Consider the following 24,426-nt stretch of genomic DNA (forward strand, 5'->3'; position numbering starts at 1 on the left):
AGATATTTATTGTACTATTCTTTCACCTTTTCTATAGATTTGAGATTTTTCCAAATGACAAGTTGTTGGGGGAGAATAATATATATAGTTATATATATATGTGTGTGCAGGTAGTTACTAGGTTGAATAACAATGTAGGGTTAATAGAGAGCTGATAGGTGATGAATCATCATGTATCTAATGCAAATAATAAAATAAAGAATAAGTATATATAAATATATATATAAAATAATATATATATATATATATATATTATTCCCCCCCCCAACAACTTGTCATTTGGAAAAATCTCAAATCTATAAAAAAAAAGGTGAAAGAGTAGTACAAATATCTATGTACCCTTCACCTAGATTCACCAAATGTGAACACCTTGCCACACTTGCCTTTTTTTCTTCAAACATGTGCGTGTACACACATTATACGTGTGGCTATGGGAACGTGCCATTGGGATCTACTACGAAGAGCATAATTAACTGACAGCGCCAACAGGTGCTCATCTTGTCTACTGCCATGGTCTCTCAAGGCCCAGCTAATGGCTGAGTACAGCAGAAATACTAACGTAGGTTATTCTTCTAAGACTTGTGGGACTTCTCCAACAGGTGACTTTGGCTTGAGGACTCCCCATCAGCTTTGCCAAACCTCTTTCGGAACTATGCTGTAGTCTGAGATTCTTCCTACCCAATTCTTCTTTTATCCTTTCCTTGATAGCCAGATGTCAGACCTGCCCTGTGGTCGGACTGTTCTCTCCCACTGCTCTCTTTTCTTCTCTATTCTTCACAGGTATTTCCCCCAATAAATCTCCTATACATCTAACCCCATCGTGGCATCTACTGGTCAAAGTACACAAACTGTAACAACATACGTGTATGTGTGTGTAGGAGGTAAAGCACTAGAGCAAGAGGCACATATCATGACACTTCAATCCTAAATACTTCAGCCTGTACTTCCTAAACATAAGAACATTGTCCTACGTAACTATTTTCAAAGATCCCATCTCAGAAAAATTCAAGCTGACACAATACTTTTTTCTAATAACATATAGTCTATATTAAAATTTTTCTAGATTTCCTAATGATGTCTTTTTTAACTTTTTGTTTTTAGATCCAGAATCCTGCTAAAGATCATATTACTTTAGTTTTCTGGTATCTTTAGAATTGTTTAAACTAAAATAGTACCTCAACTTTTGACTTAAAATCACTCATTTTCCTTACATTTACATTTCTTTTCAATTTCTGAAAAGCCCCAGGCATTTGTTTTGCAGAATGTCTTTCAATTTACATTCATCAGACTGTCTTCTCATGATCAGACTGGGGCCAAACATTCTGCCAGGAATAAAACATTGGTACTGCTGTGTCCTTCTTAGTGCATATTAGGAAGCCCGTGCTGTCAATTTGTACCCTTTGGAGCCTGTTAATTTTGATCAATTAAGGTATCACTTTTAGTAAAATTTTAAGATTAGGAGAACTGAAGATGATTCTTTATTCAACACTGAGCCAATCTTGAGATTATAAGACAAATGGGGATACCAATTAAAGAGTGCATAACTGACCCCAGTGTAATTTATTATAAATCTGTTTTTAAGATTTACTCAAGAATTTAATATATATTAACTGTTGGGAGATAATTCTTCATGGGTCTTTCACCTGTCTACATATTTTGTTAGGAGAGGCAGTGACCGTCTTTGTTCTGGACTATGTTTTCAAAGATACTGATATAATCAATAGTTTCAAAAGACAGAGACAGTGTCTCCTTCTGGATCAAAAGGCAGGTCTGCTTATAACCCTGGAAGATAATGTCTCTTTTCAGAGCAAACAGCAGGGATACTTACTGCCCACTATAAAATATATGTGTTTTCTTTTTTTTTTTATTAAAGATTTTATTTATTTATTCGACAGAGATAGAGACAGCCAGTGAGAGAGGGAACACAAGCAGGAGGAGTGGGAGAGGAAGAAGCAGGCTCACAGCAGAGGAGCCTGATGTGGGGCTCAATCCCACAACGCCAGGATCACACCCTGAGCCGAAGGCAGACGCCCAACCACTGTGCCACCCAGGCGCCCCAAAATATATGTGTTTTCTAAGCACAGGGTTCCCCTGCGTGTGTAGCTGTTACCTGCCTCCCTTTAGGTCATCCTGTGGGAACTGGGTCTTGAGGAAATAACAAAAAATAATACTGACATCCTGGCTATTGCTATTTCTGTGACTAATAAAGTTCTCTGTCCCTGACTCAAGAGTCTTGTGTCTTCTTCCTGCATGCCATAAAACTAGCAGACTAACTATTTAGACTTGAAAGTAAGGCAGCTGGTGAAAAGATGGTGGAAGAGCAGGGGACCCCCTTTTCAGCTTGTCCCCTGAGTCAACCTGGATATCTACCAGACCATCCTGAAAACCCACGGAATCAGCCTGAGACGCAGGAAGATACATCTGGATCTCTACAAACGAACATCTCCAGCACTGAGTATTGAGGTATGAGACGGGGAGCCTGGAATCCACGCACATATATCGGAAGATAAGCGGAAGGAGGAGGGAGATGCCATGGTTGGGCACAGGGAAGCAATAGCCACTTGCACTGGGGAGCTGGCCAGACTCACTGACCGGCACCCGCGAGAAAGCAGACTGAGACCGTGAGCCTGGGAGCGCACGTGCAACCAGACTCAAAACCGGAACTCCGCAGCGCTCACTGGAACCGGACAAAATCCGGGAACTCGGGAGCGGGCGCGCATCCAGACTGAAAACCAGAGCTCCGGAGCGCACAGTCGAACTAGACTGAAACAAAGAGCTTGGGAGCGCTTGCAACCAGACTGAAAACCGGAACTCCGGAGCGCGCGCGTGAACCACACTGAAACAGGGAGCTCAGGAGCGTGCGTGGCAAGGAGGGAGCTGGCGGTGTTAGAAGCACAAAGGACAGAGACTCACCGGCCCTGGAAGTGAGGGCTGGGAGAGCAGCTGTGGGGTGCACAACCCAGGACGCTGCAGGGTTTTTAGCAGCACACACAGAAACAGTTAAAGTGGCCAAGAGAGCTCAGTAGAGAGCGGACTGCAATCTCTTGCTCTGAGACAGAGGCTAGGATACAGCCATTGATGCTCTAACTCTCAGAAGAGCCACAGAAAAGTAGCAGTGAAAGCCGCCAGAGAACAAAAGCCCGGAAATATCAGCTCACATTGTGCCCATCCCCATCCCCCCTCACAGGGGACATGGACACTCTACCCAAACATGGTTTCCTGAGTATCGGTGCGGCAGGCCCCTCCCCCAGAAGGCAGGCTGAAAAATCAAGAAGCCCACATCCCTAACGTCCCTGTAAAACAAGTGTACACTGCCTGGGTCCTGGTCAATAATTTGGTCTCTGGGCATCCCCGCAACCTCTCCTCATCAGAATGACGAGAAGGAGAAATCCCCCCCAGCAAAGAAAAGATAATGAGTCAGTGGCCTCTGCCACAGAACTGATGGATATGGATATAACCAAATTGTCAGAAATGGAGTTCAGAGTAACAATGGTCAAGATGATATGTAGGCTTGAAAAAAATATTAACAAAAATACTAACGAGAATATAGAATATCTAAGGGTGGAAAAGAGAGCGAATCTGCCAGAAATTAAAAATGCTATGAATCAAATGCAGTCTAAACTAGATGCTCTGACGGCCAGGGTAAATGAGGCAGAAGAACGAATTAGTGAATTGGAGGATGGGATGGTAGAAGTTAAAACAGAAACTTGGCTCAAAAAAACCCAATCTCAAGAATATAGATGACGGGAGATTACTGACTCAAAGAAACACTCCAATGTCAGAATTATCAGCATCCCCAAAGGGGTGGAGAAAGAGAGAGGTCTAGAAGAGATATTTGAACAAATTGTAGCTGAGAACTTCCCTAATCTGGCAAAGGAAACAAGCATTCGTGTCCAAAAGGCAGAGAGGACCCCTCCCAAGGTCAATCACAGCAAACCTACACCACATCACGTCTAGTGCAATTTGCAAATATTAGATCCAAGGATACAGTTTTGAAAGTGGCCAGGGCGAAGAAAATCCTTATGTACAGAGGGAAAAATATCAGAATAACGTCAGACCTGTCTACAGAGACCTGGCAGGATAGGAAGAGTGCAGCGTATTTTCAAAGCTCTATCCGAGAAAAACATGTAGCCAAGGATTCTTTATCCAGCAAGGCTGTCATTCAGAATTGATGGAGAGATAAGGACCTTCCAGATCGGCAGAAACTGACCAAATTCAACCACCAAACCAGCCCTACAGGAGATATTAAGGGGGGTTCTATAAAAGTAAAAAGGCCCCAAGAGTGATACAGAACAGAAAGTCACAATCGATAGAAAACAAAGACTTCACAGGCAACATGACATTATTAAAATCATATTTCTCAATAATCACTTTCAATGTGAATGGCCTAAATGCTCCCATAAAACTCCACAGTGTTGCAGAATGGATAATAAGACATGACCCCACCATTTCCTGTCTACAAGAGACTCAACTTGAACCTAAAGATAAATCCAGTCTGAAAGTGAAGGGATGGAAAACCATTTTCATGCCAATGGACCTCAAAAGAAAGCTGGGGTAGCAATTCTCATATCAGACAGATTAGATTTTAAACTAAAGATTGTAGTTAGAGACACAGAAGGACACTTTATTATTTTTTTTTTTTTAAGATTTTATTTATTCGACAGAGATAGAGACAGCCAGCGAGAGAGGGAACACAAGCAGGGGGAGTGGGAGAGAAAGAAGCAGGCTCATAGCAGAAGAGCCTGATGTGGGGCTCGATCCCATAACGCCAGGATCACGCCCTGAGCCGAAGGCAGACGCCCAACCGCTGTGCCACCCAGGCGCCCCTACACTTTATTATTCTAAAGAATAAAAGTGGGTATGACAATTATAAATATCTCTGCCCCCAACAGGGGAGCAGCTAGATACACAAGCCAACTTTATTTTTTTTTTAAGACTTTATTAATTTATTTGATAGAGAGAGACACAGTGAGAGAGGGAACACAAGCAGGGGGAGTGGGAGAGGAAGAAGCAGGCTCCAAGCGGAAGAGCCTGATGCAGGACTCGATCCCAGGGATCCAGGATCACGGCCTGAGCCAAAGGCAGACACTTAACGACTGAGCCACCCAGGCGTACCCCACAAGCCAACTCTTAACCAGAATAAAGAGACATATAGATAAAAATATGTTAATAGTAGGGGACCTCAACACTCCACTCTCAGTAATAGACAAATCACCTAAACAGAAAATCAACAAAGAAACAAGAGCTTTGAATGACATACTGGACCAGATGGACCTCATAGATATATACAGAACACTACACCCTAGAACAACAGAATACTCATTCTTTTCGAATGCACATGGAACTTTCTCCAGAATAGACCACATACTGGGTCACAAAACAGGTCTCAACCGATACGAAAAGACTGAAATTATTCCCTGCATGTTCTCAGGCTACAATGCTTTGAAATTGGAACTCAATCACAAGGAAAAAATTTGGAAGAAACTCAAACACTTGAAACTAATAACCATCCTGCTCAAGAATGATTGGGTAAACCAGGAAATTAAAAATCAATTTAAACAATTTATGGAGACCAACAAGAATGAAAACACATCAGTCCAAAACCTATGGGACACTGCAAAGGCGGTCCTAAGGGGGAAATACATAGCCATCCAAGCCTCACTCAAAAGAAGAGAAAATCTAAAATGCAATTTATATATTCTCAACTCAAGAAGCTGGAGCTGGAACAGAAGAACAGGCCTAACCCACGCACGAGAAGGCAGGTGATCAAGATTAGAGCAGAGATCAATGAATTAGAAACCAGAACCACAGGAGAGCAGATCAACAGAACTAGAAGCTGGTTCTTTGAAAGAATAAATAAGATCGATAAGCCACTGGCAAGACTTATTCAAAAGAATAGAGAAAGGACCCAAATTAATCATATTATGAATGAAGGGGAGAGGTCACAACCAACACCAATGAAATAGGAAGGATCATTAGAAACTTGTATCAACAGCTTTATGCCAATAAATTAAACAACCTGGAAGAAATGGATGCCTTCCTGAAAACCTATAAACTACCAAGACAAACAGGAAGAAATTGATTTTTTTAAACAGACCAATTAATTATGAAGAGATTGAAGCAGTGATCAAAAACCTCCCCCCAAACAAGACTCCGGGGCCTGACGGATTCCCTGGGGAATTCTACCAAACATTCAAAGAAGAAATAATACCTATTCTCCTGAAGCTCTTTCAAAAAACAGACACAGAGGGAAAACTATGAAACTCATTCTATGAGGCCAGGATTACCTTGATCCCCAAACCAGGCAAAGACCCCATCAAAAAGGAGAATTACCGATATCCCTGATGAATATGGACGCCAAAATTCTCAACAAGATCCTGGCTAATAGGATCCAACAGTACATTAAAATGATTATTCATCATGACCAAGTGGGATTCATCCCTGGGAGGTAAGGGTGGTTCAACATTTGCAAATCGATCAGTGTGATAGATCGTATCAACAAGAAAAGAGTCAAGAACCATATGATCCTCTCAATTGATGTAGAAAAAGCATTTGACAAAATACAGCATCCTTTCCTGATTAAAATCCTTCAGAGTGTTGGCATAGAGGGTACATTCCTCAATTTCAAAAAACCATCTATGAAAAGCCTATGGCAAATATCATTCTCAATGGGGAAAAGCTGAAAGCCTTTCCCTTAAGATCAGGAACACGACAAGGATGCCCACTCTCACCACTATTATTCAACATAGTACTAGAAGTCCTTGCAACAGCAATCAGACAACAAAAAGGGATCAAAGGTATCCAAATCGGCAAAGAAGTAGTCAAACTGTATCTCTTCGCAGATGACATGATACTCTATATGGAAAACCCAAAAGACTCCACCCCCAAACTACTAGAACTTATACAGCAATTCAGTAATGTGGCGGGTTACAAAATCAATGCTCAGAAATCAGTTGCATTTCCATACATGAACAATGAGACTGAAGAAAGAGACATTAGGGAATCCATTCCATTTACAATAGCACCAAAAATCATAGGAATTAACAAATCACTCTTGAAAGACATTGAAGAAGACACAAAAAGATGGAAAAATATTCCATGCTCATGGATCAGAAGAATTAACATAGTTAAAATGTCCATGCTACCCAGAGCAATCTACACTTTTAATGCCACTCCAATCAAAATACCAATGACATTTTTCAAAGAGCTGGAACAAACAGCCCTTTAATTTGTGTGTAACCAGAAAAGGCCCCAAATCGCCAAGGAATTGTTGAAAAGGAAAAACAAAGCTGGGGGCATCACGTTGCCGGATTTCAAGCTATACTACAAAGCTGTGATCACAAAGACAGCATGGTACTGGCACAAAAACAGACACACAGACCAATGGAACAGAACAGAGAACACAGAAATGGACCCTCGGCTCTTTGGGTAACTAATCTTTGACAAAGCAGGAAAAAAAACATCTAGTGGGAAAAAGACAGTCTCTTCAATAAATGGTGCTGGGAAAATTGGACAGCTACATGCAAAAGAATGAAACCTGACCACTCTCTCACACCATACACAAAAATAAACTCCAAATGGATGAAAGACCTCGATGTGAGACAGGAATCCATCAAAATCCTAGAGGAGAACATAGGCTGCAACCTCTATGACATCAGCTACAGCAACCTTTTTCATGACACATCTACAAAGGCAAGAGAAACAAAAGAAAAAATGAACTTGTGGGACTTCAAGATAAAAAAAGCTTCTGCACAGCCAAGGAAACAGTCAAAAAAAAAACCTAAGAGGCAGCCTATGGAATGGGAGAAGATATTTGCAAATGACCCTACAGGTAAAAGATTAGTATCCAAGATCTACAAAGAACTTCTCAAACTCAATACATGTGAAATAATCAAATCAAAAAATGGGCAGAAGATACGAACAGACACTTTTCCAATCTTCATTGGAAATGACATACAAATGGCTAACAGGCACATGAAAAAATGTTCAAAATCATTAGCCATCAGGGAAATTCAAATCAAAACCACACTGAGATACCACCTTATGGCAGTGTGAATGGCAAAAATTGACAAGGCAGGAAACAACAAATGTTGGAGAGGATGTGGAGAAAGGGGATCCCTCTTACACTGTTGGTGGGAATGCAAGTTGGTACAGCCACTCTGGAAAACAGTGTGGAGGTCCTTTAAAAAGTTAAAAATAGAGCTACCCTATGACCCAGCCATTGCACTACTGGGTATTTACCCCAAAGATACAGACGTAGTGAAGAGAAGGGCCATATGCACCCCAATGTTCATAGCAGTATTGTCCACAATAGCTAAATCGTGGAAGGAACCGAGATGCCCTTCAACAGATGACTGGATTAAGAAGATGTGGTCCATATATACAATGGAATATTACTTAGCCATCAAAAAGCATGATTTCACAACATTTGCAGCAACCTGGACAGGACTGTAGGAGATTATGCTAAGCGAAATAAGTCAAGCAGAGAAAGACAATTATCATATGGTTTCACTCATTTATGAACATAAGAAAGAGGAAGATCGGTAGGAGAAGGAAGGGAAGAACGAAGGGGGGTAAACAGAAGGGGGAATGAAGCATGAGAGACTATGGACTCTGAAAAACAAAGTGAGGGCTTCAGAGGGGAGGGGGGTGGGGGATCGGGATAGGCTGGTGATGGGTATTAAGGAGGGCACGTATTGAATGGTGCACTGGGTGTTATATGCAAGTAATGAATCATGGAACATTAGATGAAAAACTAGGGATGTACTGTATGGTGACTAACATAATAATAAATTATTATAAATAAAAATAAAGGCTTAAAAGTAAGGCAGAAGAATCTCAAGTCCTTCAGAGTTCTCAACATCAAGTTTTATATTTCCTACAAAAAAGCAAACTACTTTCCTTTTACTATGAAATATCTGATATCACATATAGATCACACTGCAATATTGAATTCCAATTTCCTTTCACCATAATTTGATTGCTATGAACTTAGAGTTATAGTTAACTAAATCTGATACATTCTACTTAAAAAAAAATCATGCTGTTGTAGCTTGTTGACTTTGGCAGTATTTTTACCTCTACACCAGCAGAGGCATCAAACACAGCTACTGCACCATCCAACACTCTAAGGCAGCGCTCAACCTCCAAGGTAAAGTCCACATGACCTAAGAAAAAGATGACAAACATAACACTTAACCTTTAAAAAAACAAAATAATAAAACAGGAGCCAGCATATACCTACTTTTGGGTATATGTATTCAAAAAAACTAAAAGAAGAGTCACAAAGACATATTTGCATTTCATGTTCACAGCAACACTCTTCAGAATAGCCAAGAGGTGGAAACAACCCAAATGGCCATCAATGGATGAATGGTATATAAAGTTTTGCATATATAGAAAATATGCTATATATGTACAATGCAATACTACACAGCCTTAAAAACGAAGGAAATCTTGTCACATATTTTACAACACAACTGAAGCCTGAAGGACTTCATGCTAAGCAAAATAAGCCAGTCACAAAAGGACAACTACTGTAGGATTCTACTTCTATGAAGTATTTAAAGTAGTTAATCTCCTAGATAAAAAAAAGGCAGAACGGTAGTTACCAAGGATACGAGGAGGGGACAAAGACGAGTAGTTGTATAATAGATATATAGTTTCAGTGCTGAAAGATGAAGTACTTCTGGAGATCAGTTTCACAACAACGTAAATATACTTAACTACTGAACTGTGCACTTAAAAATGGCTAATGGTAAATTTTATGATGCATATATATATACTTTTTACCACAATTTAAAAGAAAACACATCCACAAACAAGTAAAAACCTCCAATGATGCAGCATCTCTGCATTGCTAGAACAGCACCATACCTGGCGTATCAATTAGATTGACTCTATACCCCTTCCAATCAAATGTAACAGCAGCAGACTGAATAGTAATGCCTCTTTCCCGCTCTTGAGCCATGAAATCTGTCACTGTGTCTCCATCATCAACATCTAACAAAGAAAAAAAGGACATAGTTAGGCTTGATACCAGGGACATTTCATTGCAAATATGGTATCTACTTGACAGTTTATTTTTTTAGAGAAAGAGAGTATGTGTGCACATGCAAGTGGAAGTAGGGGGGAGAGGCAGAGGGAGAGAGACAATCCCAAGCAGGCTCCGCGCTGAGCAGTTTGACCCCAGGACCCCGTGTTCATGACCTGAGCCAAAATCAAGAGTGGGATGCTTAACCAACTGAGCCATCCAGGCACCCCTCTACATGAGTTTAATTTGCTTTTAGACTGTTTATAAAATATTTTACTTAATATATAGAGCCCTTAATCTTTCTCTAAATAAGCCCTTGTTCTGGAAAACCTTTTCCAGCACAATTAGTAATTTTTACATAAAAAATAATTTTTCTGTAACTAAGATAAAATCAGTTTAAGTATTTTAATTTTATTGAACTCAATAAAATATTTTTTCCCCTAGTTTTGCTTTCATTACCCCTTCTTTAACTTATGTTCCTCATGCCTGATCCCTAGACAGGAGGCAGGGCACTGCAATCAAAGAGCCCAGACAGACCTAGATTTAAGTCCCACCTTTACCACTTCCACTCTACTACCTTAAGCAAGTTAGTTAAACTAGTTTGTAAAATAAGGTTAATAAAGGCAACCCTGCAGGGTTGTTGTAAAAATGAAATGAGACTATATAAAGTACTGAGTTCAGTAAATAAGTAAATGGCAGCTACATGCAACAACATAGAGAAAAAATTCCTCCAAAGTTAAATTCTCCTTTTCAAACACTTTTTATTACTAAATTTTCCCCCAAAAACGCATGTATTTGTACAAATGATAATAAAATCTTGGTAGAATTTCTACAGTACAAAGTCACTGACAAAGTTCATCCTGACTACCAAAAAAGTCAAATTATTCTTCATTGAAATTCTTGAATTATGCATTGCATTCTGATAAAATTTATACAAAATTAATGAAAATGAGCTATCTTTACCATTCGAATTTCAAAAACACAAGTTATCATGGCCTAATACCACCACTACTTATGTCAGCATTAAAATTCTAAAATGCTAGCTAGGTTCCCCCACTGTGTAAAGGTATATAAACATATGTACCAACAGAGGGAGAAATAGCAAGAAAAATGTAACTGTCAGGAACTCCAAATATCTGTGTTAAAGAATTAGTGTTGTTATTCACAACATAACCAAGCAAACAAACATCATTAATGAGACAATAACCAGACAGCTAACCAAAAGTTCCAAATGAAGCAGTTTTTAAAACATCGGGGGGGGGGGGGCGCAAGATGACAGTAGGAGGACCCTAAACTCACTCCATCCCACGTTTACAATTAGTTATCACTCACATCTCAGTCAGTAAACTCGAGAGCCATCTGAAAACTGGCAGAACAAACTTCACAGCCAAATGCAAAGAAGAAGCCAGTATTGAAGAGGTTAGGAAAGGCAGAAAGGTGTTGAAGAGTTGCCAGCAGGAGGTAGGGAGCTACGGCTGCAAAGAAGGGAAAGCACCAGGCAGTCCGCACAGGTAAAATAAATCCCCGTAACATCTGGCTTTGAAAACCAGAAAGGCTGAATTCTGTGAGTTTATATAACCACAGCCTTGGGAGTCCGAAGCTTTGAAGGTCAGCTGACTCAGCAGTAGGGGAGCCAGGAGATGTGTGATAGCCAGGTCCCCATCCTTAAAGAGATAACAGCCTGAGCAGGAGACAACATAGAAGCAACAGTTTGCACAAGGGCAAGGAGATATGTTTCCATGGATTTCGGGGCAAGCTGGGGAAGTTCCCTGGAACAGAGGAGCTGGCAGGTGCCATTTTTCTCCCCTATTCCTCAGCATAAATACAGAGACACCTGCCAGAGGCAGTGCTATACAGACACTTGCTACCTAACCCACCAGCAGTGCACCACGCCCACAAGCTCTCCTGAGGACCCGCCCAATCCAAGTCTGCTGGCCCTGAGTTCAGGGCAAATTTTGTTCATGCTGCGCATGCCCCATCCAGTCAATGCCTCTGCATACTGTGCCACTGTGGCCACCGCACCTTGGGGGATGTGGCCAGGTCCAGCAGCTCAGTGCAGATTTTGCTAAAGTCGCGTGTGTACCCTGCCTAGCTGCCCCCAGCCACCATGCACACAGACCCATGCACCCCTTGTTGCTGTCTCAGACATATGCCTTGTACCAGGCCGCTGATACATGCCGTGCAATTGGCCACCACTGCAATTTAGGGGATCTGACCTACTCCTAGTGACCCTGCAGATTGTGCAAACACTGCCACCCCTGAGCCTTCCTATGGTCACATCCCCTCAGAGCCAGCCTGCCTGGGTCTCACTAATACCACAGAGAGCAAGCACAGCTCACAACAGGCAGAGTCTATGTAGGAATCTGGATGGACAGGGAAAGCACAATAGTAGGACGCAAGAAACAGACATAGGAGACTCCGCATAAGTGTCACATTCTGTTGCACAGGTGACACCGCAGGGCACTACAAAACCTCTTCTTCATAAGGCTACTACTTTCAAGAGCAGGAGACATAGCTGACTTTCCTAAAATACAGAAACAGACACAGAGAGGCAGACCAAAAAAAAAGAGAGAGACAAAGGAATCTGTCCCAAATGAAAGCACTTGACAAAATCACAACTGGAGATCTATGTGAAACACAAATTAGTATACCTAACAGAGAATATAAAGTAATGATCATCAAAAAAAAAAATGAAAAATAATGATCATAAAGATATTCATTGACCTTGCGAAAAGAGTAGACATTATCAGTGTGACCCTTAGCAAAGTGAGAAAAAACATTATCAGACATGAAGAACTCAATAAATGAAATTAAAAATACAATAGATGGAATACAAACAATAGGCTACAAGAAGCAGAGGAACTTATCAGTGACCTGGAGAATACAGTAATGGAAAGCAAACAAGCTCAACAGATCAAAGACAAATACTCCATACCAGGAATAGACTTAGAGATCTCAGTGACTCAATCAAGTATAATAACATTTGCATTATAGTGATCCAAGAAGGAGAGAGAGAAAGGAGGGGAGAAGCTGTTTCTGAAGGAAAAATAGCTGAAAACATCCCAAATGTGGGGAGGGAAACCGAAATCCAGATTCAGGAGGCACAGAGATCCCAACAAATTCAACCCAAGGAAGTTCACACCAAGACACAGAATTAGAATGGAAAAAATAGTGATAAAGAATTTTAAAGTTTGCAAGAGAAAAGAAGACATGAGGCTATCAGCGGCTTTTTCAGCAGAAACTTTGCAGGCCAGCAAGAAGTGGCATGTTACGGGCGCCTGGGTAGCGCAGTCGTTAAGCGTCTGCCTTCGGCTCAGGGCATGATCCCGGCGTTCTGGGATCGAGCCCCACATCAGGCTCCTCCGCTGGGAGCCTGCTTCTTCCTCTCCCACTCCCCCTGCTTGTGTTCCCTCTCTCGCTGGCTGTCTCTGTCAAATAAATAAATAAAATCTTTATTAAAAAAAAAAAAAAGAAGTGGCATGTTATATTTAAACTGCTGAAAGGAAAAAAATCTGCAGCAAAGAATACTCTATCCAGCAAGGCTATCATTTGGAAGAAGGAGAGATAAAGAGTTTCTCAGCCTAACAAAAACTAAGGGGGTTCAAAACCACTAAACCAGCCCTACAAGAAATATTAAATGGGACTCTCTGAGTGAAAAGCAAAGACCATAAGTATAAAAGGTAAAAAATACAAAAGCATTAAAATAAGTATTTTTCTAAAAATCAGTCAAAAAATTCATAAAATAAAAGGATGTAAAGTATGACCCATATACCTAAGACGTGGTGGGGGAGGGGTAAAGAATGGGATTAAACTTAAGCAATCATCGACTTAATAAAGACTACTATATGCAGAAGATGTTATATACAAACCTAAATGTAACCAAAATTAAAAGCCAGTAATAGATACGCAAAGAACAAAGTGGAAGGAACCCAAGTGTATCACTAAAGAAAGCCAACAAATCATGAAAGAAAAGAAGGATCAGAGAAAAGCTACAAAAACCACAAAAAAGTAACAAATGGCAATAAACACTTATCTACCAATAATTACTTTGAATGTAAATGGACTAAGCACTCCAATAAAAAAAAGAAACAGGGTGACAGTGAATAAAAAACAAGACCCATCTATATGCTGCCCACAGGAGACTCATTTCAGACCGAGAGACACCTGATTGAAAGTGAGAGGATGGAGAAACATGCAAATGGATGTCAAAAGATAGCTGGATTAGCAATACTTGTATCAGACAAAACAGACTTTAAAACAAAGTCTATAACAAGAAACAAAAAAGAACACTATATAATAATAAAGGGTACACTCCAGCAAGAGAATATAACAACTATAAATACTTATGCACCCAACATGGGAGCACCTAAATACATAAAACACTTCATAACAAAATTAAAGGAGCTAATTGATAATAATATAGTAATAATAGGGGATTGTAAAACCCCACTTGCATTAATAGACAGATCATCCAAACAGAAAATAAACAAGAAAACAATGGCTTTGAATGACACACTGGACCAGATGGATTTAACAGATACATTCGGAACATTCCATCCTAAAATAGCAGAATGCACATTCTTTTCAAGTGCACACAGAACACTGTCCAGAGAAGATCACATATTAGGCCACAAAACAAGTCTTAACAAATTATAAAAATCAAACTCATACCATGAATCTTTCTTGACCACAACACTGAACTAGAAATCAACTACAAGAAAAAATCTGGAAAGACCACAGATACATGAAGGTTAAATAACACGCTACTAAACAATGAATGGGTCAACCAAGAAATCAAAGAAATCAAAAATTACATGGCAACAAATGAAAATGAAAACACAACAACCAAAAACTTTGGGATGCATCAAAAGTGGTTCTAAAAGGAAAGTTTTAGCAATACAGGCCTACCTCAGGAAGCAAGAAAAATCTCAAATAAACAACCTAACCTTACACCTAAGGGAGTTAGAAAAAGAACACATAAAACCCAAACCTAGCAAAAGGAAGGAAACAATACAAATTAGGACAAAAATAAATGATATGCAAACTAAAAAAAAACAACAACAGAACAGGCCAATGAAACCAGGAGCTGGTTCTCTGAAAAGTTCAATGAAACTGATAAATCTCTAGCAACACTCAAAAAAGAAGAGGACCCAAATAAAATCACTAATGAAAGAGGAGAAATAACAACCAATACCACAAAAATACAAACTATGAAAGAATATTATGAAAACCTATATGCCAACAAATCACACAACTTAGAAGAAATGGATGGAATTCTAGAAACATATAAACTCCCAAAACTAAAGCAGGAAGGAATAGAAAATTTGAAGAGACCGATTACCTGCAATGATATTGAATCAATCATCAAAAAACTCTCAAAAAGCAAAAGTCCAGGACTAGACAGCTTCACAGGTAAGCTGCACGAAACACTGAAAAAGTTAATACTTATTCTTCTTAAACTGTTCCAAAAAATACAAGAGGAAGAAAAACTTCCAAATTTATTCTACGAAGCCAGTATCACTCTGATACCAAAACCAGTAAAGACACTACCAAAAAAGAGAACCACAGGCCATTATCTCTCATGAATATAGATGCAAAATCCTCAACAAAATACTAGCAAACTGAATCCAACAATATATTAAAAAAATCATACACCATGATCAGTTCGGATTTATTCCCGGGATACAAGGGTGATTCAATATCCACAAAACAATCAACATGATACATCACATCAATAAGAGAAAGGACAAAAACTATATGATCATTTCAACAGATGCAGAAAAAGCATTTGACGAAGTACAGCATCCATTCATGATAAAAACCCTCAACAAAGTAGGTCTAGAGGGAACATACCTCACATAATAAAGGCCTTCTATGAAAAACCTACAGCCAACATCTTGGGGGAAAAACTTGAGAGCTTATCCCCTAAGGTCATGAACAAGACAAGGGTGCCTACTATCACCCCTTTTATTCAACACAGTACTAGAAGTCCTAGACACAGCAATCAGACAACATAAAGAAACAAAAGGCATCCAAATTGGTAAGAAAGAAGTAAAACTCTCATTTGCAGATGACATGATACTATATACAGAAAACCCTAAAGACTCCACCACAAAACTACTACAACTGATAAATGAGTAAAGTCGTAAGATACAAAATTAATGTTTAGAAATCTGTTGCATTCCTATATGCTGATAGTAAAGCAGCAGAAATTAAGAAAACAATTCCATTTTCAACTGCACCAAAAACAATTAAATACCTTGGAATAAACTTAACCAAAGACGTGAAAGACCTCTACTCTAAAAACAATAAAACGGTGATGAAACAAAGTCAATACGACACAAAGAAATGGAAAGACATTCCATGCTTAAGAATATTGTTAAAATGTCCAAACCACCTAAAGCGATTTATATATTTAATGCAACTCCTATCAAAATAACAGCATTTTTCACAGAACTAGAATAATTCTAAAATTTGTATGTACCCACAAAAGACCCTAAATAGCCAAATCAATCTTGAAAAAGAAAAACAAAATTGGAGGTATCACACAATTCCAGATTTTTTTTTTAAAGATTTTACTTATTTATTTGAGAGAGTGAGTGAGAGAGCACGAGCAGGGGGACGGGCAGTGGGATGCGGAGAGGGAGAAGCAGATTTCCTGCTGAGCAGGGAGCCCAATGCAGGGCTTGAACCCTGGACTCCAGGATCATGACTTAAGCCAAAGGAAGACGCTTTACTGACTGAGCCACCCAGGTCCTCCCAGGTTTCAAGTTATATTACAAAGCTGCAGTAATAAAAAAGTATGGTACTTGGATAAAAATAGACACACGATGGAATAGAACACAAAACCCAGAAATAAACCCACAATATATGGTCACTTAGTATTCAACAAAGGAGAAATGAACATCCAATGGGAAAAAGTCTTCAATGAATGGTGTTGGGAAAACTGGACAACCACATGCAAAGAAGGAAACGGGACCACTTTCTATCACCATACACAAAAATAATCTCAAATGGAATAAAGACCTACATGTGAGACCTGAAACCACAAAAATCCTAGAATAGAACACAGGAGCGAATTTCTCTAACATCAGTTTAGCAATATCCTTCTAGATATGTCTTCTGAGGAAAGGGAAATAAAAGCAATAATAAAGTATTAGGACTACATTGAAATAAAAAGTTTCTGTGCAGCCAAGAAAACAACAAAACTAAAAGACAACCTGCTGAATGGGAGAACATATTTGCAAATGATATATCCAATAAAGGGTTAGTATCCAAAATATATATAAGAACTAATACAACTCAACATCCAAAAAACAAATAATCCAATTAAAAGATGGGCAGAAGACGTGAACAGACATTTCTCCAAAGAAGACATGCAGATGGCCAACAGACACATAAAAAGATGCTCAAAATCACTCTTCATCAGGGAAATGCAAATCACAACCACAGTGGGCTATCGCCTCACACCTATCAGAATAGTTAAATTCAAAAACACGAGAAGTAAGTGTTGGCAAAGATGTGGGGAAAAAGGAACACTCCTACAATGTGGTGGAAATGCAAACTGGTGCAGCCACTGTAGAAAACAGTAGGGAGGGTCTTTAGAAAGCTAAAAATAGAACTACCCTAACAACGGGGTAATCAAACTACTGGGTATTTACCCCAAAAATACAAAAACACTAACTGAAAGGGATACCTGTACCCCTATGTTTACTGCAGCATTATTTATAACAGTCTATGGAAGCAGCCCAAGTGTCCATCGATAGATGAATGGATAAAGATGTGGTGTACACACATACACACATACACACACACACACACACACACACACACCGTGAAATATTACTGAGCCATAAAAAATAATAAAATCTTGACCTTTGCAACAACATGGATAGAGCTCAAGTGTTCGGGACCTGGGTGGCTCAGTTGGTTAAGCATGCAACTCTTGATCTAAGCTCAGGTCTTGATCTCAGGGTCCTGAGTTCAAGCCCCAAGTGGGGCTCCGTGCTGGGCATGGAGCCTACTTTAAAAAAATTAAATTAAAGGGGCGCCTGGGTAGCGCAGTCGTTAAAGCGTCTGCCTTCGGCTCAGGGCGTGATCCCGGTGTGCCGGGATCGAGTCCCACATCGGGCTCCTCCGCTATGAGCCTGCTTCTTCCTTTCCCACTCCCCCTGCTGTGTTCCCTCTCTCGCTGGCTGTCTCTCTATCACATAAATAAATAAAATCTTAAAAAAAATAAAATAAAATAAAATTTAAAAAAAGGCCAAAAAAACCCAGACTCCTAACTATAAAGAACAAACTGATGGTTAACAGAGGGGAGGTGGGTGAAAGGATAGGGGAAATAGGAGATTAGGATAAAGAGTACACCTATCATGATGAAAAACTGAAGAAAAAACAAAAACAGAGATACCGGCACCCGCAAATTCACTGCAGCATTAATAACAGCCAAGATACGCAAGCAATCTACGAGTCCATCTATAGATGAATGGATAAAGAAGATGTGAAAAACACACACACACGAATACTACTCAGCCACAAAGAATTATGAGATCTTGCCACCTGAACAACACAGATGGAGGTAGAGGGTAGCAAGCTAAGTGGAATATGAAACAAACAAAAAGCAGCAGCAGACCCATAAATACAATGAGAGCTGATGGTTGCCAGAGGGAAGGAAGATGGGGGATGGACATATGGGTAAAGGGAACTGGGAGACTTCTAGTTACGGAATGAATAAGTGACAATGATGAAAGGTACAGCATATAGAATACAGTTGATGGCATTATAATAGTGTTGTACGATGTCAGATGGTAGCTACACTCATGGTGAGCACAGTATAATGTATAGAGTTGTCACAGAAACAGAGTTGTAGAGACAAACCTTGAGGACATGTGGCTATTAAATAAGCCACAAAAGGACAAATACTCTATGATCCCACTTACATGGGGTATCAAATTCATAGAAAGAGAAAATGGAATGGTAGTTTCCAAAAGCTGGGCAGAGGGGAAAAATGTGGAGTTATTATTAATGGGTTTAGTTTGGGTTATGCAAGATAAAAAAGTTCCAAAGATTGGTTGCCAACAGTATAAATACATATAACACTAATTAAATGTGCACTTAGAGATGGTTAATATGGTAAATGTAACATTATGTGTTTTTTACCACAATTTAAAAAAAGGTAACTTGAACGTTGCTTGTGCCACCTCATCTGGACCCCTGCTTCGGGGATACAAACTGGGGATGTGAGGGAAGAATTAAGACCGTATTTGTGTCATAACAGAGGAAGCCTAATAATGCTCCATGCTTTGCTGTTATAGCCCCATTTACATAGCAGTAATTCTATGAGAAACACATATATTCATACATTTTGGAAACTATCATCATGAATATTCTAATCCTGGGTGTTCTTTTCCTCTATAAATACTATGTTAAGTCTCAACCAATTTCAAGGGTCTAGAGAAACGGCTGTCAATATAATGCATTTCAAAATTTTTGTGGAGCTTTTGAAAAAGATACTCATTTCCACTTCTGGTAATAGGGACCTCATGACCCTGAAATCTCAAATTTCAAAACAAATTATTTTACCAGAAGTAAAGAAAGGCACTTCATAATGATAAAAAGAAGTAGATTCATCAGAGAAACACAACAATCATAAATGTGTACGAGATAAATACAGACTTTCAAAATATATGACACAAAAATACAGACACCCAGGCCACACTACATACTTGCTGAATCTTAGTTTCCAGAGTAGAGCTAAGGCACTGTCATTTAAAAACCAAATAAACAAAAAAACTACATGGGGATTCAAATGTGCATAACCGGTCAAGAACCACAGTTTCTGACATATTATAATTAAAAAATAAAAACTTAGGTAAATACTACTACTACTGTGGGTTGGATTAACAAAATCCTTTCTTCTTCTGCAAGAGAATTTGACCTTTGGTTAACTTTCTTGGTTCTTTTCTTCTAGAAGCCAGAGAACACAAGTATGTCAACTATTTGCTAGGCAAAATATCATATAGGAAAAAGTTTGTGACTGGTAAGCTACGTCTGAACTGGGAAGAGCTTTATGTGAACTGTAAATACCTGATGGAGATACACAGCTTTAGGCTTCCCTGAGTGGGATATGGCATGTCCTTTGTGGTAAACCTGGAAGATAGCCCACGGAACTATAACAAGAGGTTACCATTCCTAAGGGACATGGGGATTGTAAGTCAGGGTGGCTCCTGTGAATCTTGTTAAACTATCACTTTTGGGTAGCCAAAGAAGATAGCTCCCAGAAGCTCTGTGGACTGCTTTAAATGCAGAAACAAACACCTATTGCTGGTGTGCTGGGAAGCTATGGTTCTTTCCTAATAGCCTTCTGAGTAGACCAGGGTGAATTGCGGCCCAAGACAGTCCTGTGAATCTGAATGTTTAGTTGAACCTAAGAAGACTCTTTAGTGGGTGTTGCAACTACCTTATCTTTGTGTTGTGGCTTAGACATCAGTGCTTCCATGCCATACTCAAGATCTCTAGGTTGACTTCTTAAAATATTTTCCAGTGATGCTTTTTGCTAATGGGGGGTTGGGGAGAGGAGGAATCCATTCTAACCTCCCAGTGATCTTGTGTATCCAGAGTAGTACAATATTCTTTCTGTGGTGGTAGTTTTGCCTGCATCAATATGAGCCATAATTCCAATATTACGGATCCTGTTTAAAACATAGGAAAAAAAAAAAAAAGCATGTATTACAAGACAGACATTAATAAAAATGTAAAACCAAAATATGTATGCTATGCAAATTTCAAAGCTGGTTAGTATTTCAATAATTTTTATAATGGTATAAGAACTAGGAAAACAGAAAACATATCCCTACCACATTATTCTGACAAAATAGCTAACAAAAGAGTGAACTATAATCTTATGAATCTTGTACTTATTTCTATGTGCTGTTGCTACATTAAAAACATTTAGTATTGAATTCAGGAAAAAACCACTTTTAAGATACATGCCAATATCTATTTATACTTAACTAGGGCAAAATACTAAATTAACAATGCTAAATTAAGCCCGTGAAAGAAACTCTTAACTTTTTACAGCAATATATGGAAAAGAGTATATCAGTGATAGTACTCACTTAGCTATGGGAGGACTGATGACGGAACGAAGGGATTTGATATCATTTCCAACTAAACCTAATGGAAAGAGGGTTACAATTTAAAAGTTTAAGAAATTTCCCTTTAATCTGCAAATCAAAAAAGTTAAAGTAATTTTAAGCAAATACTATAATTCCAATTAAAGTAAAATCCAAGCTAAATAAAACTCTCATGTACCTAAAAATAATTTTCCTGCAATCTGTAAAAAGCCAGCAGATAACGTAAGATAAATTTTTTTTGTTTTTAAAAAATTTTATTTATTTATTTATTTGACAAAGAAAGCACAAGTAGGCAGAGCAGCAAGCAGAGGGAGAGGAAGAAGCAGGCTCCCCACTGAGCAGAGAGCCCAATGCAGAACACGATCCCAGGACCCCGGGATCATGAACTGAGCCGAAGGCAGGCGCTCAACTGACTGAGCCACCCAGGTGCCCCTAAGATAAAGTTCTGAAACAACAATTTCTAGATCATAACCTCAGAAAAATATAAATTTACCCCAGTCTTTGCCACTTTCTATAATTCTGTAATAGACATAATACACAGAATTGTAGAATTAGAATGTTCATAACAATCTCATGGCCACAGCATTTAAATAAAAGAAATATAAAATGCACAGTCCTGTAAACCTGCATTGTCAAGGCTTGAAGAGTGAAGAGTTATCCTCATATCAGGTAATGAATTTTGGTACAATTTGAAATGTATCTTCCCTCCATAATCCCAAGCACAAAGTACCTTTAAAGATGGCCTAGGAGGTATTACTGAACAGGATACATAACAATCTAATACTTCTAAAAGGCCAAGTAGTATTTCTGGAATACCAAAAGCCCATAATAATTTACTCCATGCTTACAATGTATTTTATTAATATTAAAGCAAAAATGCAGTTACATTTATAATTCTAATCTATACCTTCCTACTATTTAAATGAGTTTTGCAAAATTTCTCTAACAAATTAAGAACAGTTCTATTGTATTTTGAAAACCTGATGGCAGTTTTAAGACTTATAGATGATCTGTATGGCTACAGATAAATCTGCATGACAAAATATAGAAACAGATACAAATCAATAATACAGGGCATTAAATTCACATTTAATTACATTACAAGTCACACAACCAATCAGTATGTTTACTCCATGATTCTCACATGACAAGATGGTAATGCGAACAGCCACATAATGAAACTAGTTTCAAAGAGTCTCCCATATGCTTGCTTACTTCAAACACAGGAAGAACATTCAGAATTCATCAGTTCTTCAAGCATCAAGTTTTCTTTAAGATTTTATTTATTTATTTGACAGAGAGAGCACAAGCAGGGGGAGCAGGAGGCAGAGAGAGGGGGAGAAGCAGGCTCCCCGCTGAGCAAGGAGCCCAACACGGGCTCGAACCCAGGACCCTGGGATCAAGACCTGGGCTGAAAGCAGATGCTCAACCAAGACACCCAGGTGCTCCAAGCATCAAGCTTTTAATAGCCATTTTACCTAACGCAAACTATCCCAGATAAACATTTAACCAACTACTCTTAAGGATCTTCAAAATAAATTATTTTAGCAAACCTCTACTGACAGAAAATACTTTTGTATAAAAACCAGAAACGGACTAGAAAAACAGTACTTACAGCAAAAGCACTCTATAAGTAGAAAACCCTCTAAACTTCTGAGCCAGCTACTAAAGCCAGCAATCCTCTTTGTTTAGCTCATTTAGCCAGCCAGCAGATGAGGAGTGCAGGCCTACTGGTTCTCCCTCCCGGCATCTATCAGAATACTTTCAACTCCTAACAATCTCAAGGAAAGGGCCAACAAGTAAAACGAACCCACTATTTTCAAAATGGAGACCCTTAATAAATGTTTGCCAATGACAGAAAGCAAACAAGCAGTTTCAGTAAAATGACAAGAATAAAAATTTGTACCTGGCAGAGAACTGTAGCTTCTTCCAAGAGGCACACGTGGCTTTAATCTTTTTAAATATGCTCTTATTTTAGAGCAGCACATATTCTAGCAAGGAGAAAAAGAAACCTGATATGAATTTTATTTTAGCATGACTTATTAGAATACTTTGAGCATCATAACTATGCTTTGTCGAAACTACTTTGAATCTCCTTAAAATAGTCCCCATTAACTTCAGCTCCTTTTAAAAAGTGACAACCCAAAATTATACTATAGGAAAAAACAAAAATAAAACTAACACTGACATGCTGTTTTGAGCTGATCTTAGAAGATGGTTCTCTAAGACCTGCAGCATTAGCAACAGAGGGAACACAAATTCTCTGGACCTACTCCAGACAAGAGAATGAGAAACTCTGGGGAGAGGCAAACAATCTGTGGGTTGTTGTTTTTTTGTTTTTTTGTTTTTAACTGATGTATAATTAACATAGTGTTATATTAGTTTCAAGTGTATTGAACAAGCTGTGGTTCAACAAGCCCTCCAGGTGATTCTTTTTTTTTTTTTTAAGATTTATTTGAGAGAGAGAGAGAGAGCCGCTCATAAGGGGGGGGTAAAAGGGGGAGGGAGAGAGAGTCCTAAGCAGACTGCACTAAGCGCAGAGCCTGGTGTAGGGTTCAATCTCACAACCCTGAGATCAGGACCTGAGCTGAAACCAAGAGTCCAAAGCTCAACCAACTCTGTCACCCAGGTGCCCCAAGCTCCAGGTGATTCTGATAGCTATAGTTTGAAAATCCAAACCTGAACCTGAAGTGTCCAGAGAGCCAGAAAAGTTAAATAAGGTCTCTCAAACTGGTTACTCCTCGATTCTCCTCTACAGGTGCTAAGAGCTGGTAGGGGTCATGGAACTCAGAATTTATAAGTGGCTACACATTAGAATCACCTGGAAAACTTTAAAAACATCTGAGGGGAAGGATGTTGGGAGAACCAAGACTGGCATTCTTAAAAATTCCTCAGGTATCTTCTCCTAGTGTTTCCACACAGAAGTTGACTATTCCCCATCCCAATCTATCTCAGACCACTAGATATATATTTAATGACTACCAATACATTTAGAATTGTTAAACTTAGTGTATGTAATAATTATGGGCTGCCACAATCTGCCTTTTACGATATCATGGAATGCATGCCTATGTCTTCTATATTCCCTGTGCATTAGTTACCAAGTTTTTGGCAATAAAACACTATTATCCTAAGAAAATATTTCAAGAGTAGAGACTCAAAACTTTAAATTTCCACTGCATAATGACCAGGGCAACACAGTAGCTACCTGTCACAGGTGTGCAGTCTGAAAGCATCAGCAATGAAAACACCAAAGAA

General features: G+C 39.1%; 1 protein-coding gene across 18 annotated transcripts in view; it reads right to left on the reverse strand.

Moving 5' to 3' along the window:
* Positions 1 to 24,426, reverse strand: part of GFM2 (GTP dependent ribosome recycling factor mitochondrial 2) — a 68,324-nt gene that overhangs the window by 37,055 nt on the left and 6,843 nt on the right. For 17 of the 18 annotated variants that reach the window (XM_048220831.2, XM_026498781.4, XM_026498782.4 and 14 more), the window contains 5 exons: positions 23,075 to 23,159; positions 21,151 to 21,208; positions 20,627 to 20,724; positions 9,877 to 10,002; positions 9,079 to 9,167 (listed from right to left, as the gene is read on the reverse strand). In XM_048220831.2, coding sequence (XP_048076788.1) covers positions 9,079 to 9,167; positions 9,877 to 10,002; positions 20,627 to 20,724; positions 21,151 to 21,208; positions 23,075 to 23,159 — 456 coding nt within the window. Of the gene's footprint in view, positions 1 to 9,078; positions 9,168 to 9,876; positions 10,003 to 20,492; positions 20,725 to 21,150; positions 21,209 to 23,074; positions 23,160 to 24,426 lie in introns of those variants that run through there. The other variant, XM_026498786.4, reaches the window with a different exon arrangement.

Source organism: Ursus arctos, unplaced genomic scaffold (genome assembly GCF_023065955.2).
Source record: "Ursus arctos isolate Adak ecotype North America unplaced genomic scaffold, UrsArc2.0 scaffold_5, whole genome shotgun sequence".
Taxonomy (NCBI): domain Eukaryota; kingdom Metazoa; phylum Chordata; class Mammalia; order Carnivora; family Ursidae; genus Ursus; species Ursus arctos.